At 35.3% G+C, this 17,500-nt stretch overlaps 1 protein-coding gene across 2 annotated transcripts in view; it reads right to left on the minus strand.

The window, feature by feature from the left end:
• LOC144433867 (uncharacterized) overlaps positions 1-17,500 on the minus strand; it is a 34,081-nt gene that overhangs the window by 4,575 nt on the left and 12,006 nt on the right. For both annotated transcript variants that reach the window (XM_078122256.1, XM_078122255.1), the window contains exons 2-17: positions 17,230-17,288; positions 16,535-16,621; positions 16,040-16,150; positions 14,076-14,210; positions 13,619-13,727; positions 10,877-11,004; positions 8,496-8,694; positions 6,592-6,720; positions 4,607-4,775; positions 4,150-4,271; positions 3,484-3,609; positions 2,779-2,982; positions 1,851-2,002; positions 1,287-1,443; positions 545-655; positions 164-321 (exon numbers count right to left, since the gene is read on the minus strand). In XM_078122256.1, the coding sequence (XP_077978382.1) occupies positions 164-321; positions 545-655; positions 1,287-1,443; positions 1,851-2,002; positions 2,779-2,982; positions 3,484-3,609; positions 4,150-4,271; positions 4,607-4,775; positions 6,592-6,720; positions 8,496-8,694; positions 10,877-11,004; positions 13,619-13,727; positions 14,076-14,210; positions 16,040-16,150; positions 16,535-16,621; positions 17,230-17,288 (2,156 nt within the window). The remainder of the gene's footprint in view (positions 1-163; positions 322-544; positions 656-1,286; positions 1,444-1,850; positions 2,003-2,778; positions 2,983-3,483; positions 3,610-4,149; positions 4,272-4,606; positions 4,776-6,591; positions 6,721-8,495; positions 8,695-10,876; positions 11,005-13,618; positions 13,728-14,075; positions 14,211-16,039; positions 16,151-16,534; positions 16,622-17,229; positions 17,289-17,500) is intronic.

Raw genomic sequence — 17,500 nt, forward strand, 5'->3', positions numbered from 1 at the left:
TTGTATAATATTCCAACGAAAAGGTATGCCATAGGTTTAATTTGTGCCAGTGGCATTAATAACTGTGGAAAGCTACATTTACTGTTTGAAATGTATAACTAAATGCATATCGTGCTAACTTAAAAGGTTTATGGTAGTCAGAACTATTTCGTTTTTGCCTTACCTTGTGTAACTCCATGTACTGCATGGCACATGTCACATCCCTTGCTATCTTCACCAACCGATACTCATCAGTAATTTGTAACGGTCTCCCTCGAATTTCATGAACAAAACTTAACAAATCACCACGGGATGCATACTCCACAACAATGTATTTCGGATCTACAGAGCAGACAAACAGAACAACAATAGTTTTAGTTTTAGTCTATCTTAGCAAACCCAAGCCCCTGAAGTGAACTTTCATTGCATGGTCTATATTTATAATAAGCACTTTAAGCTTAAACGCAAGTTTACCATTCAAGTCAACACTCTTTTGCTTCATAAATCAATGTCAGAATCAAAAGACAGAATGTCAGAATAATATTGTATTATCAGGTTTTATTACCTCCTTTTGTGATCACTCCATGAAGCATGATTATATTGGCATGCCCTTGTAGATCAATAAGACGATCTATTTCATGACAGAAGTTTCGATAACACAAGGGTGATCCTATATCTGTAAATAGGAAAGACAACAATCAATTCATGAGCATCCTATTTTGTTTATGTACTTTTCAACACGATGCCTGATAGTAGACTGGTAGTAGAAATATATTAGGCTTGGCTTCTGTATCTCATTTCTTTAACGGAACACATCAACGAATATGCTTTGTAATAGTATTATGTCATTCTAAGGTTATTTGTTCATCTCTAAATCTATTTATTATCGTTGATGCAAAACCTTTGAACACGGAATGTTTTAGCGAAATGAAGAATTCCCGGTGCACGCTATAGACGGCCACTTGTGAGAGTACTAAAGCATATATAGTGAGTACATGTATATATTTTCAAATTAAACTTGAAGTATTGTTTTGAAAAGGAACATGCACATCTTAACGTTTACCCATAACATAATTATAATGTTTAACTCATTGTTTATCATTGTCCTTTTTTTGTCTTTTTAAACACATATGCTTATATACACACAAACCCAAAATACATTTTAATTTGTTTGAATGTGCCAATGAAGACGCCGATTGATTGATTGATTGATTGATTGATTGATTGATTGATTGATTGATTGATTGATTGATTGATTGATTGATTGATTGATTTGATAACTAAGTAAAAAAAGTGAAAGTTCTTACCCGATATGATGGTTTTGACAGCTACTCTGGTTGTCTGGGACCCTGTCATCCAATCTGCTAGTTCTACCTTTCCAAATTCTCCCATGCCAAGAGTGATTCCTTGAACGTCTATCTGTGATCGTTTTATCATCCAGGAATCAATCTTGGGACTCAATCCCTACATGAGAAAATACAGATTTTACAATTTTGAAATTAGTTGATGGAAGCAATTGTATCTAGCTTGTTTTATACACGTATACATACATTACGTTTTTCACAATTAATTGCGTCTTTCCACAGTTTATAAACTTTACAGTATCCAAAGCGCCTAGCAATTATTACCCCTGGCATAAAAGTGTACAAGTATACTTTCAACATTTTCTCATTTGAATATAAATTCCGTCTTGCCCATATACTAAATCCATAGGATGAATTCCTTCACATAATACAAATGTAATGGTGGTTTGTTTATATTGGGCGTGGTTTTTTCTGAAGTTAAATAGGGCATGAGCTGGCCTATATCTCGTAAATTTAAAATCAGTAAAACATAAATCCATAAATAGAGTAGAGTTATTGTTAACCTACCTTAAGCATTTCCTCAAATTCTCTTTCATAAAGTCGGTAATATTTGTTTCTGCGATGATACACAGATACGACAACACCAACCAATGTTATTATCAAAGCGACAGCACCAATAATACTCAGCAAATAATACATCCTGGAATCTGAGCCAGGTCCTAAAACATGAAGAGATCAAATAAAACCAGTAATGGTTATAATGAAATTCGCTATTTGATAGAATTGTTATATTCCACATAGTACAATCATGGAGGTATAAGGGGATCTCCCCTTATACCGCCATGGTACAATGTTAAACTTATTTAATATAACAAAACTCAAGTAATTTTGAAAGAAACACAAGTGTCACCCCGGGAGTGTCATACGAAAGAATCGTTACTCTACAAAGTAATGAAATCGCCTAAACAGCTCAGAATTGAGCAGGTCGCTCTGATAATATAGTTTTCAAGAACATTTTCTTGTACTCCATGCTTTCTGAACAACAGTGAGTGATAATGGGATGAACACACTCAGTTATATAGTTCTGAGTCTATACCAGATATTTAAAATTTAATTTATTTATTTAAATATCACCTGAGCCAGACGATTCCGTTTTATGGGCATCACATAAATCTTTATGTCCGTGCATTTAAAAGATAAAAGACCAATGTCTGACCAGCGTGCCAAAATGCAGTTTGTAAAGTGATTCGATTGTACGCAATATACTGACCAATACGTGAACGCAATTTTGGTGATTGTCGGTTGCCATGGAAATATGTTCATTGTACCCTAGTATATTTACTTTGATATATGTTTGTTATAAGCAAATCAATTGCGATAAGCTTCATGTAATCTGTATTTAAGGCCTAGAAAGTCAGCAATATGCCTCAAGTCATTTCTCTTGACGTTATAGTAATGCGTTACAAGGGATACATGTACATTAGTCATGACTTACTGTCGTCAGTACATATGCAGGTGTCTAACGTCGCATTACATTGATATGTTTGGTCAGGACGGCAATCACATTTGACTTGGCAGAGATCACCACAGGTTCTATCACTCTCACACTCGCAGGTTCCATCTTGCCTGTTACATTTGGCATCATTTTGACATCCACACTCAAACATGCAATCTGGGCCGTATCTGTCTGCCGGACACTCTAGGGTAAAAGAAATACATTTAGAGTTATATTTAAATGTTTTATGAGTCCATGTTCGAAATAACGGACTAACGGAAATTAGTGAAAAACATATGAACCAGGACTAGAGTTTGTTCATTGACATATTTACAATCCGGAATGCTGAAATGCTGGATATGGTACAGGCAAACATGGACGTTTTAAACATGCGAACACCATCAAGAATGCTTTCGCTTTACGGAATACCCTCTACATTGCTAATATTAGGATAGGTTGCAAATTGTGAAAATAAACAATTGTGAGAAGTACGAGAGTTATCCTGCAGTAAAGGAAATGTGTGAAAACTCGTGTGTTCATTTCGTTCTATGTACAAAACGTCGCTTGTCGCATTTCCACTTTTTTTTATTACTATCCAATACAACTGCAAGACAATACATTTCCACTTTATGATCAACTACCATTGGTCTAAATTCAAGGTATTCTTACCATTCTCCATATTAAGGTAAATACTGTTGAATTTACCTTGATCGCAATGCTTTCCGGTCCACCCTGCAGTGCATACGCAGCCTTTATATCTATCACATGATGCTTCGTTCTTGCAGCCACATGTATAATTACAAGTATCTCCGTAATAATCATGTTGACACCCTGGACATGACCAAATTATCATTTTATAAAACATACATGTACATTTGACATATATATATAAACATTTAGATTTAGTTTCAGTAGCGAAGCAGTCTGTGTCAGTGACACAGAACTAGTAGCTTGATCCAGAACTAGTAACATTGATATTAAATCAAGGTAATACTGTGCCTCGGCGACCAATATCACTGTGGCACCATTATCTTGTTTTCAAGGAAATCAACAATATTTTAGTCAACATGTGTATTGTGAGCCCTGTTCTTTTTTTATCTTGATTATGTATAATTTATATGCATTTGCTAAATATTTTACTTTGAAATCACATGAGTTTTCTAACTACAAGTGGAACATACCTACTGAATGCCATGGTATAAAAATAAAACCTTTACAACCTACTATAATCTTCCCACGGAGTAAACGTTGAGTGAGTGAAAGCAAAAGTTAATGATTGTATTATTCGTAAAATGTTTAGCCGAGCAGTTAATACTATTTGTCTTGTGATTTTAAGTCAGTCTAACTATACAAAGAAAAGTTCATTTTTACCTTTAATGAGAAAAGTGGCAGAATCCCTGTAAACTGTCTCATCAATGTCAACTGCAAGACATTCAATCTGTCCGTCTAAGTCATCAGTCGCTAAGGTTATCACCATTTGTGTATAAGTGTTACTGGTAAAATGGAAATCAAAAGAGAACATTTAGTTTTGACCTTCAAGGTAAATGTTACTTATGAACAACAATAACTTTATGAATACACACATTTTGCACATATAAATTCCTATACGACATCTATCTGTGCATCATCCATCCATCAATAGACACTTACGTACACAAACACACACACACACACACGCACGCACGCACGCACGCACGCACGCACGCACGCACGCGCACGCACACACACACACACACATACATACATACATACATACATACATACATACATACATACATACATACATACATACATACATACATACAAGGTAATATTAACTGCGACTTGCCTCCAAGCGAAATCAAGTTTATCTCGATCCTTGTACTGGGAAGCTGGCGAACCATTGATAAGCCAAGTAGAATTTATTGCCATGAAGTTGTAAAATGTACAACGAATAGTTACATAATCACCGTACATTTGCACAAAGTAGTGTGGTTTCATGATGACTTTCTTCTCGCCTATAAAGAATTAAATAGCCATGTTTGTTATTCTTGCATGCATTTGAAGGGTTGTGATAGTTAAGCACACGAGGAAAGATCAAATAGTGCAATCGGTAACTGTTTCGTCGTTCAACATTCCATTCCAGATGTTGGCTTGAAGTTATCGATATCTTTCCATAAAGCAATATAAATAAGAACAGAAATATTGATAGATATGGTGTTGTGAAAGGTTCTGAGGTTTTTTGTGTGATCAAGACACTTTAGATGATGACTACATAGTTTCAAAGTATATACTGTAAAATTCACAACACCATTCAGCTTTTCTGTTTGATACAACCACACAGAAACAAACAAGAAACTACATATGCCACACTTCAATAGTAAGATCGCATTTTTTGCTACATTTAGTCTAAATGAAATAAACCATTTAAATGTATTGCATCTCCATGTAGACATTCGGGTGCCAATGTTTTTCTTAGTATCAAACACCCGATGAAGGGCGCATAAAATATCCTATGCAGTGTTCATTTGATGTCTGTATGGTGGCATGTGAAGTTCATTTCACTTAGACACCTGATTTAAACTGAATGCCTCCCGTAAGGGAATCACTAATTATGTAAATAAATTAAACTAAAAAACTATGGTAACAGGCTTTGTTTTTTGGACAAGCGTGCTTTCTTAGGTTAATGTATGTAAGAGTCTATGATACTGCTTAATTACTAAATATCATTCATTATTCAAAATACTCATTAAAGGAAAAAGTTGTAGCAACAAACTTCATAGGACAGGTGCGTATTATTATGATGTACGTATCACATTATACGAAATTTGAAGCTTGCATTTTTAAGATACAACCTAGTTACCTAAAATCATTAATTATGCAAATTTTTCATTAAAACTAAGCTATATAAAAGATTTTATAGGACATATCCGCTTTGTTATGGTTAACATATGTACTAAATTGTATTGAAATTGAAGTATGCAGACTTAAGATATAGCCTAATTACCGAAAATTATTAATTATGCAAATTATTCATTAACACTATAAGGTACATCAACTAACTTTATATGACATACAGAATTTGCTATGGTTAATGTATGTACTGAATTATATTGGAATTGAAGTATGTATTCTTAAGATAAAGCCTAATTACCGAAAATCATTTATTATGCAAATTATTCATTAACACTGTACGGTGCATCAACAAACTTGATAGGACGTATGTGTTTTCTTATGGTTAATGTATGTACTAAATTATGTTGAATTTGAAGTATGTATTCTTAAGATATAGCCTAATTACCAAAAATAATTAATTATGCAAATTATTCATTAACGCCGTAAGATATATCAACAAATTTTATAGGACAAATGTATGTTGTTATGTTAAACGAATATACTAAATGATATTGAAATTGAAGTATACAGTCTTAAGATATTGCGTAATTAGTTGATTTCATTAATATGCAAATTTCTCTAATTAAACATTAACAGATCTGGCTCAAATCCTAATCAGGTCTAGCTATTACCCTAAAGATTATATATCCCAAATTTCATTACAATTGAGCCAGCCGATTTTTAGAAAATGATGACACAGACAGACAGACAGACAGACAGGCAGACAGACGGACAGACAGACGGACAGACACACAGACACACCTTCCCCTTTTAATACCTCCCGTACCCTTACGGGAGGTAAAAATGTAGTAAGAAACTCTACTCATTCAAGCGTAGCATGTCCCTTTTTGTATTGGTTTCTGAGTGGTTGTATCAAACAGAAAAACTGAAAGATATTGCGAAATTCGCTGTTATCCCTTGGTTTCACATACGACTTACGTATGTCACATGCAGGTCCCATCCATCCGTCTTGGCAGTTACATGCGCCGTTAACTGTGTGACAGGTTGCACCATTCTTACATATGCAGTCCTTGTCACAAAACAAACCATACTTGCCATCGGGACATCCTTAATTGCATAATTGACAAATTGAGAAAATAAGGTAAAATAGAAAGCGAGAAAATGTCTTGTTTCTCTACATCATAGTTTTCATTTCTACCATGCTATTTTTCTGGACTATTTAGAATACACCCAGAGATGTATGTATGTATGTATGTATGTATGTATGTATGTATGTATGTATGTATGTATGTATGTATGTACATGTATGTATGTATGTATGTATGTATGTATGTATGTATGTATGTATGTATGTACATGTATGTATGTATGTATGTATGTATGTATGTATTTATGTATGTATGTATGTATGTATGTATGTATGTATGTATGTATGTATGTATGCATGTGTGTATGTGTGTATATGTATGTATGTATGTATGTATGTATGTATGTATGTATGTATGTATTTTTTATTTATTTATTTGACATGCCTACAGGATTACCCATTTACAGACACTCACAAAATGGAAAAGACTAAAATACATTCAATATTTACAAAACTACTACAAAGACAAAGACAAAATTACCAAACGTTCCGTTAATTACACAAATCAACTATTTCATTTAGGACATTATTTCTAAAATTACTGAGACTGGAAAATATTTATTTTATTTATTTATTTATTCATTTATTTATTTATTCTACCAAATACTATTTGTAACTATGTTAGTATAATGTTTGGCGCTTCGATCGTAAAATCATTTTTCCTCCAAATAGCAAGTTAATTTCCATTCCAATGCCTATGCCAGCATCTTAATATTAATGCTTTTAGATCTTTTAATCTGTTTTGAAATAAAAGCAAAATCTCCTCTAACCATGTTACCAGGTCACTAAAGAAATAATGATTGCCCAAAAACCGTGGTTGTCTTTGTCAGCAGCTTCCTGTGACAAGACAGATTGTAGAAGCATTGGTTACCGTTGTTTATGTATTAATCCACTGTTCAGGAATAATCAATATCATCAGGGCACTAGCAAAGATGACCGGTTACGATTTTTTTTACAATGTGTTTCACTACAGAAGTCACCAATGGTACTGCCTTAATTCGTTAATTTATGTAAGCATTTTTCAATTCTAATCAACCCCAACCAAAACAATGCAAACAAACAAACAAATACAAAAACAACATAAACAAAAAATACACGATTTTGCCAGTCTATGCGATTTACTGAGGTGTCAAAACATTTAGGTAAGTTTCAAGGTTATCTAGGGAACATATCTGCATACAGTTTTGTAAGTGAGATACACTACACTCTATGATGTACTTGTTTTATATCATTGACATTGTCCTCTGTTGTAAACTAGAGTATGATTGCCAATTTATTGAAATTCTGATGACACAAATCTTACTTTGTATGGGCTGCGATGACGTCAGCATATACCAAAGATTACTTTGTATGGGCCGCGATGACGTCAGCATATACCAACGATTACTTTGTATGGGCCGCGATGACGTCAGCATATACCAACGATTACTTTGTATGGGCCGCGATGACGTCAGCATATACCAAAGATTACTCTGTATGGGCCGCGATGACGTCAGCATATATCGATTTTCTGACTTAACATCAGATTGCGAATCAATTACGCAGAGCCAAGTGTCGCAAACTATTAAACAGCCAATCAAAAGATAGCTCAACGCAAAACCAATATGTCGACGTTTTCGGTTGAAAGATGATGAAAACCATTTTTACGTATATTTATTTTTCATATTTCTTTATAAGGAATCCATTCCCTGAAGTAATATTAGGAAACACTGACAATTGGTTTGTGTGTTCTTACCCGTCACTTCAGCTTTGAAGTTAAACCCTAGTGGAAAAGGAAAGTGTGGCAATATTAAACTACATCTGTGTTGTACATCGTCAAAACTCTCGAACAATTCCAATTTGTTTGGTCTAACTTCCAAAAGAGGCTTTGTAAGTGGACGTTTTCTTTGGAACCATGTTATCTCCTGTAATCTCTCTGGCAGCTCGTCAAGCGTCTATGAAGAAACAAATAAATTACATTAAACCTAAACATTTTTAGCCCGCTTCTAATCGTTACAACCAATCACAAACATATTTCTGTTCCATAAAATATGATCTACTTGCATCATGTTTTCGAATTTGAACAAAGAATATATACATAAATGAATAAATAGACAAATACTTAAATAAATAAACAAATGTGCAAGAAATGGCACTTTTCGTTATGTATGTATGTATGTATGTATGTATGTATGTATGTATGTATGAATGTATGTATGTATGTATGTATGTATGTATATCTGTGTGCATGCGTGTATGCATGTATGTATGTATGTATGTATACATACATACATACATACATACATACATACATACATACATACATACATACATACATACATACATACATACGACATACGACATACATATGACATTGAATGTTGATATATCCAATTTTTGTAAACACTGTCGGCTTCAATTGAAGGTCAGGCGTCAGGCTTTCTTCTCAAAAATCAAAACATAGACGATGAGTGTATGAATTTCTTCCTGGGAAGAATATGTCACCATGAACTAAATAACTGGAGTAGGTAATAAATGACGTCCAGGTAAATACACGCTGACCGCAGGAGGTGTGTATTTCCCTGATGGCATTTGTCTTGTGCGTGCGTGTTTATGTCTAAAGTGGTTGGTTGATGAGAGTCAATATCAAACTTATATGGTAATTCTTCCCAGGGTTTATCAAGTCGTCGCTCAAAGGACTGAACACTTGATGCTGAAACCACAGACTGTTCCGAGTATAAAAGTTTATACCTGTGTCCTCTAATTGCACAAATGTTTAACCCAATAAAACCTGATACACTTCTGTCATATTTCTTGGATGCAACTTTAAACAACTCAACCATATCTCTCCTTAAGCGACGATCGCCTAAGATTTAGTCGTCCCAACCACTCCTCATACGGTAGATCCCTTTAGTCTGGAATAAGCTTTCTGGCCCGTCGCTGAACAGTTTCAATAGCCTTGATATATTTAGTGAAATGTGAAGCCCACACCTGATTTGCATACTCAAGGTGGGGTCCTACCAAAGTCTTATACAGCAATCCAAATGCACTTGTATCCAAATGAGCATATGTTCTCCTTATTACTCCCATCATTTTGTAGCCTTGTTTATCTTAGTAGATATGAGATATGTGATTAACAAAAGAGAGTCTATTGTCTATTACTACTCCAATGTCTTTTTCCTCTGATAGTTTTTCAGATTATGCTTGTCGTGATCAATCATGTATGACCTATGACCTGTCACTTACATTTGTCCTACCAATTCTCATATACCCACATTTTCCAGAGGGTGAAATTTCAACAATGACTTGTCTGTCCAGTCGAACATCTTATTAATATAACTTTGTACTTGTCTCTGGAGGTGTGTTAATAAAAGAAAGTATGGGCTCTAGGACTGAGCCTTGGGATACCCCACTGAGGACATTTTGCCACTCAGAATATTCCACATTAATTACCACTCTTTGTTTTCTATTACAAAGAAAAGCCTTAATCCAAGTCAAAATAGGGTCATCAATACCATAATATTTCACTTTATCAGCAAGTCTATTACGGGGAACCTTATCAAAGGCTTTAGCAAAATCACAATAAATGACATCAATACAACCTCCCTTGTCCAATATTTCCATCCATTTGTCCATAACTTTAAGTAGTTGCAGTATCGTTGACCCTCCGCTTATGTATCCAAATTGTCTAGTACTGAACAGGCTGTTCACTTTCATATACTCAACCAAGGAATTTCTAATAAGTGTCCATTATTTTACAAACCACACATGTCAAACTTGCAGGTCGGCAGTTTTCTGCCACTTGTTTACAACCCTTTTTATATATAGCAGTTATATTGGCACATTTCCACTCATCTGGCAAATACCGTTTCTCAATGTAGTTCTAATTATAACAAATAATAAAAGAGTGGCGTACATAACTCATCACGAAGCTCAAATAAAATTCGTGGATGCAATCCATCGGGTCCTGGTGATTTGGATATCTTTATCTTTGAAAAAACCTCGGGTATAGCCTCTTCATTAAATTATAGGAGTTCATGAGTTGTATACAATTTGTCCGGTGTGTGTGTGTGTGTGTGTGTGTGTGTGTGTGTGTGTGTGTGTGTGTGTGATACTGTACGTAACGTAATACATCACCTTGTAAATGAATACTTGTGCAATAGTATAACTGTTTTGTCCGTTGTTATCCAAACAGTTAATCGTAATGGTATCTGTCAAAGGTGGCAGCAGCAAACCTGTTGTGTCAAGGTAAAATGGTACCATACCTAGAGAGGGAAAAATAGTGATAAAGTGATAAAGCATTCGGCTGTTTTAACAATGCAGTAGAAACATACTTCTGCTGGAAAACGTACATATGGACTTCATGATTTTGGTTTCTTCAATTGTTTTTACTTTCCAACCCAACTGATAACCAACATGTTCACGAACCAGCTGCTACATCCCAACCCCCTATAATTGTTTATTTTGCATTTTAAGTGTGTATGTGTGTGTGTTGGGGATTGGGGGGGATGGGGTGGGTGGGTGTGTGTAAAGGTATCGTGCCTCATGAGGGAAACACCAAGGCATCTTGATTTCTCTTGTAAGTTGGCAAATAGTATCAGTAATGTAGTCTGCAGAAAGTCATTGTGTTAAAACGTGTTATGCGACATCTGATTTCTCCATGTGTTAATGTTCCTCCTTTTTACTAATCGTCTATGGAATAAGTAATGAAACCCTCACATTAAAATGGGGTTGATGCATACATTCAATTTAAATTAGAAAAGTTTTATTGCAGATATTAATTACAATATCTTAATAAATGGAACATAAATTGAAGCAAGAGCTGTAACAGTATGGAATTTTGGTGGAAAAGTAAGGTGTGTCAGCTAGGAAGTACAGATTATGAGACGTAAATATTGAGTAACAAATTACATAACTGGCAGGGTGTGTGCATTCCTGTGTCATCAAACACTAAATTTTGTTAGATATTGCATTTTATACCATGCACGAGCCAGGTTCAACAACAAATATGGAACATATACTCTGGTTGTTCTACGTCAACACAACGTGCGTCTATGTCACGACGATGCGTGTCTACGTCATTGGTTCTGCTATGCTCGAAATATGATTCAAAATGCTAAAAATTGCCATTAGTTACTTTCCCCTTTTTTCTGTATGCTACTGACGATGGTATATTATATTATTCCCCAATAATTTTCCTCACTCAGCGTGAAAATAATCATGACCTAAGGGTTGCCACTACTCGTCTAGCAACCCATAGTGACAAGGCACCTTATGTCACTCGTATTTCCCTCAGCTGAATAGAGAAAAATATTGGGGAGTTATATCTAAATTACAAGTCTTCACAGAAGACATATTACCCCCCCCCCTCCCCCAACACGTTATTTGTATGTGACTGAATGAAGACATGATTTAAAAGTAATTGATGTCAACGAATAAATACTACAAAGTGTATGATAAATAAATGCAGGAAATTGATGGGTTTCGGTAATTAAACCTAAAAATGGAGAGTCAAGTCCAAAGGTCACTGTCTCAAAAGAAAGTTTAAAAGTGATAATATAAGGGGTAGACAGTTGAATGTAGCTAGTCTCTATGTATTAATGTTTTTAAGCTATTTGGTAAATCATGATTGTCCACTACAGATATGGTTGCCATTGAGTAAAAAGTGATAAGTGCACCAAAAATAATGTATGTGTATGTTTAACTGGTTCTGCATTATCTATAGACATGATCTAAAAACATTAGCCACACACAATTGCTAAAAAGTGTCTGTAATATGTAAGTAATAACTTACTTTTGATTGTGTACCCTGTAGGTCAAGGTCAACAGTCACTTATACAACAAAGCTTACATGTGAGTATATGGGGTTAGACATTTGAATAGAGTCTATATAATTAAATATTTTAGTTATGCAGTAATATAGTGATTTTTTAACTACAAATATGGCTGCCATTCAATAAAAGTGATATGAGCACCACAAATAATGCTTGTGTACAGTTCCTTTCTTCAATATTACTTGTAAACATGATTTAAAAGAAATTGGCAATACTACAATGTGTTTGTGACAGGCAGGAATTGGCTTGATTTTGATAATCGACCATCAAGGTCAAAGATCAAGGTCTCCAAAGATAGCATGCATCTGATAATATGGGGGTAGAACTTGAATGGAGTTTACAATTTTTGAGTTATGCAGTAAATATTGATTTTTAACTATAAATATGGTTGCCATTTGGTCAAATTTGCATATATCAAAAAGAAATTGACGTGCATATGTCCCACATGATATGTCACCTTTGTGTCAGGTTTGAAAGAAATCGGATATTGCATGTCACAGAAATGATTATTTACGGATGCACCAACACGGACGGACGGTCGGTCGGTCGGACGGAGCCCATTTTAATAGAACCCCTTTGGGGCTAACAATGATGAAAGATAGAATTTGGATATGAGAAATGGGTATTTATATTTGGATATCTAATTCAATTTGGAAATCAGCCTCATTATGTTTTTCCTAATTCAAAAAAAAACCCTAACTCAATACATTACAGCAAAGAACGTATATGTCAAAAGTTTGTTATTGCACATACAAAATGATTGATTAACAAAGTAGTTTATTGAGTTACAAACACAGACGTGGTGGTCTGTGCTTAATTTCAAAATGCTTTTTTTTTAAGGAACAGTAAAATAAATACACCTTTCTTATCCGTATGGCTAATTTGATAGGATAGATAAACCCAACAAACATGGTGTAATTATGGAAATATCCTAAAATCTTAAGTAAAAACAGCAAATTTGAATACAGAAAATTACTTTGTTGATAAAGGAGTATAACATATTGGTATCTGAATATTGGCTACTAATAAGAAATTGTAAACTTACATTCATTGCTGAAGTATGTGTCCCAGTACAGTTGATCTTCCTTATACAGAGATACTGTATTTTGAATAGGAGTATCATCTTTCCCAACGTATATTTGAAATGGAAATGGCTGTGTATGGAAAGTTTAGAAACGAAGCATAACTTATATAGAACGCCAATCCAGGGAAAAATGAAAAAAAAGGTATTTTCTGAAAATTTGGGCTCTTCACCAAACTGAAACATTTTTCACCTTCTTTGTTCTAGCAGTGGTCCAGTATTGCATCATGTAATGGGCGCCAGCCGTGGGAGCACACATACTGTCATACATATGTATTAGGTGAGCAGCAAATTCTCACAACAATTACATTGACTTTTCATTATGAGATTTGAACAACAGCTATATAAGTATCTTTAGGAAGGATCAAATTTCCTTCGCTTTTGACACTCACAGAAATGTGGATAGTGTTAGTCGACTTACATAATTTGGTAGCTGTTCTTTACCATATGGACACAAACAGCAAGTTTCATTGAAATATTGTGGCCAACGTGTATCGTCTTCAACAATAACAGTTAGGTCAAACTTGAAGCATTCTTCAGAAGATGGTTCCGTTACCTGTAGAACAAGCAGTCATCGGAGATGACTCTGTCCCCCGCAATGGATGTTTACAGAGAATTATCACCAGTCATGGTAGTGTGTTTTATTGGATTGTATGAAATATAGCGCCAATGGTGTTGTAGCACAACTGTATGATTGATTGAATATTTGCATACATTTTTTGAATGTTAATATCTTTGTAATATACAGATCACTTGGCTGTTGCTATGGGTGTGGTCTTGTTGCTCGGCGCATTTACACACATTTTTGAATGTTTATTCACTTGGCTATTAATCCTTGTTGTTATCTTTCCAATCTATGTGATCATTTGGCTGTTGCCATGGTCATGGTCTTCTTGCTAGGCATATTTGCATGCATGTTTTGAATGTTGTTCACTTGTCTAAGAATCCCTGTTGTTATCTTTGTGAAATACACCATCGTTTGGCTGTTGCTATGTCATGGTAGCTAGGGGTATTTGCAAACATTTTTTGAATGCTTGCTCACTTGCCTACCATGTTGGTGTTATTTGACCAAAATATACTGCTATTTGATTGTTGCTAAGGGCGTGGTTATTGTTGCTAGGGCCATTTGTGTCAAAATGTTTTGAAGAAAATCTACAGAATAACACTGCTAGAAACAGCTCACTAAGTTTTAGTCTATTGACCAAGAACTTTTTGAGAGATATAAGTTTTTGACCAAAATTCACATTTTTACATATAATTTGTATATCACTGATGAGATCATTATGTGCTTAATATTTCATCTATATACCCCCAGATGCATCCCCATTAAATTTCAGCCCAATCTGCTCAGCAGTTTTGGAATTAAAGATTTTCACCAAAAAGACACATTTTAGCCTGGGGAGAAATGGAGGGGGGGGGGGGCATGAAAATTCTGATGGTTTGAAAGGGTGCCCCAAAATATTTGCTCATGATTTGAACCAAATTGAACCTCAGGAACAGTCGTTTACCGAGTAAATTAACAGATTTCTTGCGGCTTTGCCTTACCTTCTAAAACCTATATTCTGTGATAAGTTGGGTGACAGCCATGCTAATGTATTTGTGCATGTCTTCCCCTGTATCTATCTATCTATCTATCTGTCTGTCTGTCTGTCTGTCTGTCTGTCTGTCTGTCTGTCTGTCTGTCTGTCTGTCTGTCTGTCTGTCTGTATGTATGTATGTATGTATGTATGTATGTATGTATGTATGTATCTCTCTCGTCTCAGTCTCTCTGTCTGTCTGTCTGTCTGTCTGTCTCTGTCTCTGTCTCTGTCTCTGTCTGTCTTTCTGTTTCTCCCTCCCCCTTTCTCTCTCTCTCTCATTGTTCTCTGGGTACATTTCGGGGAGGGGGGACCATGACATTTTTGAGAGTGCGAAGGTGGGGGGATGCAAACATTTTTTTGACCAAAATAATTTCCCCCCCCCCCGCCGCAAATACTGACTCCAACCTAATCCTGATAAGTGCTACTATACCCCAAACATCAAGACCATATCGGTAATGCTGAGAAACTGTTGACTTCAAATACGGTAAACGTTTGATCGCAAACGGACCTTAGCGCAATTATGCGATGGAAACCAACTCACCTGAAGCAGAAAATCGACAGACTTGTTTAGCAAGTAAACAACAACTTCAACTTGTTAGATGATCACCATTGATCATCAAATGCAGATGTTATGCATAATCTTATGGCGAATACTCACTGTTTTAGCTGTAACATTGCAAGTGAGATGTGATTCTCTTTTCAGTGTATTGTATGATTTGACAAGATTATTGTCGAGCCAGACGATGCTGTTTGAGGTAACATAATTTTCATTGCTGGTATCACATTTCTATCCAACAATACTTACATTTCGCCACGTCAGCAGGAGGTCATATTTACTGTCAATGTCAAAATCCAGATAACCAGCCAAGTATACCACGCCACTACTACTGTTAGACACTGTGCCAAACCGTTGATCCTGGAAAAAATAGTGCCAATGGCATTGTAGTACAACTGTAGAGTATGGGCAATGATTGGTGAGAGAGTAATTTCCAATAGCAAGGTTTTGATAGGTAGGGCATTCTATTCTGTTTTGGTAAGTTGATTCAGACTCATCCCTGTTGTTATCTTTGCACAAGATACTATTGGTGTTGCTATGGGTGTGTCCATGGTTACTATGCACATTGTGTTTACATTTTAGCAAAGGCACTGCCGCGGTAGGTAGCTGTTTCTGTGGTCTCAGTTACTAGCCATAAAAGGTACAGACCTTTAAATGTTATTTTATCAGGGTTGACGAACGAGTATACTCATAATCCTACATCATTAAATTTTAATGAGAAACCTATCAGACGTCATTACTTACTTTGTTTGTAGTTTCTGATATTTCAAAATTCGTTATATGATGTATATACTCGGGGAGTCTGTAAACTTCAGAACCAACTTTCATACTCTGCAAACAAAAAATAGAAATATCAAATTACTTGTCCTAAACAAAAAGTCTCTGCTGTTTACCTTAGAAATGAAAGGTTTCTCCACCGTCTGTTATACTTATATACTCGTGTCATAGTGTGTGGTTCTGCATGGGTTTTGTACTTTTGAACTTAAACCACTATATGGTATGAGTTTTGACGACAATGTGTACATCACTCAAATGACATGTCAATGAAGACGCTTGATCATCATAACAGTATTGCACGTATTTGTAGGAGCTCGGGTGTCCCCACAGCGCATTTGTAATTACATTTAATTGATATCTCAGTGTACTGACTTTGTCATCTCGTGCGCGCAACACTGGAAAACATGCGCAGAATAGATGCACAGCGGAGCTCGAAATAACTTCAGCGCCGGGGCAATAGTGCCGCGGGGAGTCTCTGCACGCGCGGGCAATATCCACAGGCAATAGTCTATTTAAAGGTCATGTGATTCGATTCTGACCAATGACAGCTTGTGCAAGAACTTTGAGGTGCAATAATATGGGTAAGAAATAGTTACTTATTGTAACGATTACAGTACATACACATATATCTTGAGTATTCTCAAACACGTGATATGGCATACCTCAGTTATATTGACTTCATCACTACCTGCAAATGTCCACTCCGTACAAGTACCTGCAACTGCAATGGAAAGTACCATAAGTTTTTGCTTATATATATATATATATATATATATATATATATATATATATATATATATATATATATATATATATATATGCACGTGCACCTGTAACTGCAATAGAAAGTATCATTTGACATTCCCATGTAATGCGTATGTCTGATATAAATTTAATATCTAGTTTTTACTTTTCAAAATATGCAAAGTATAA

This window comes from Glandiceps talaboti, chromosome 4, assembly GCF_964340395.1.
Source record: "Glandiceps talaboti chromosome 4, keGlaTala1.1, whole genome shotgun sequence".
Lineage (NCBI taxonomy): Eukaryota > Metazoa > Hemichordata > Enteropneusta > Spengelidae > Glandiceps > Glandiceps talaboti.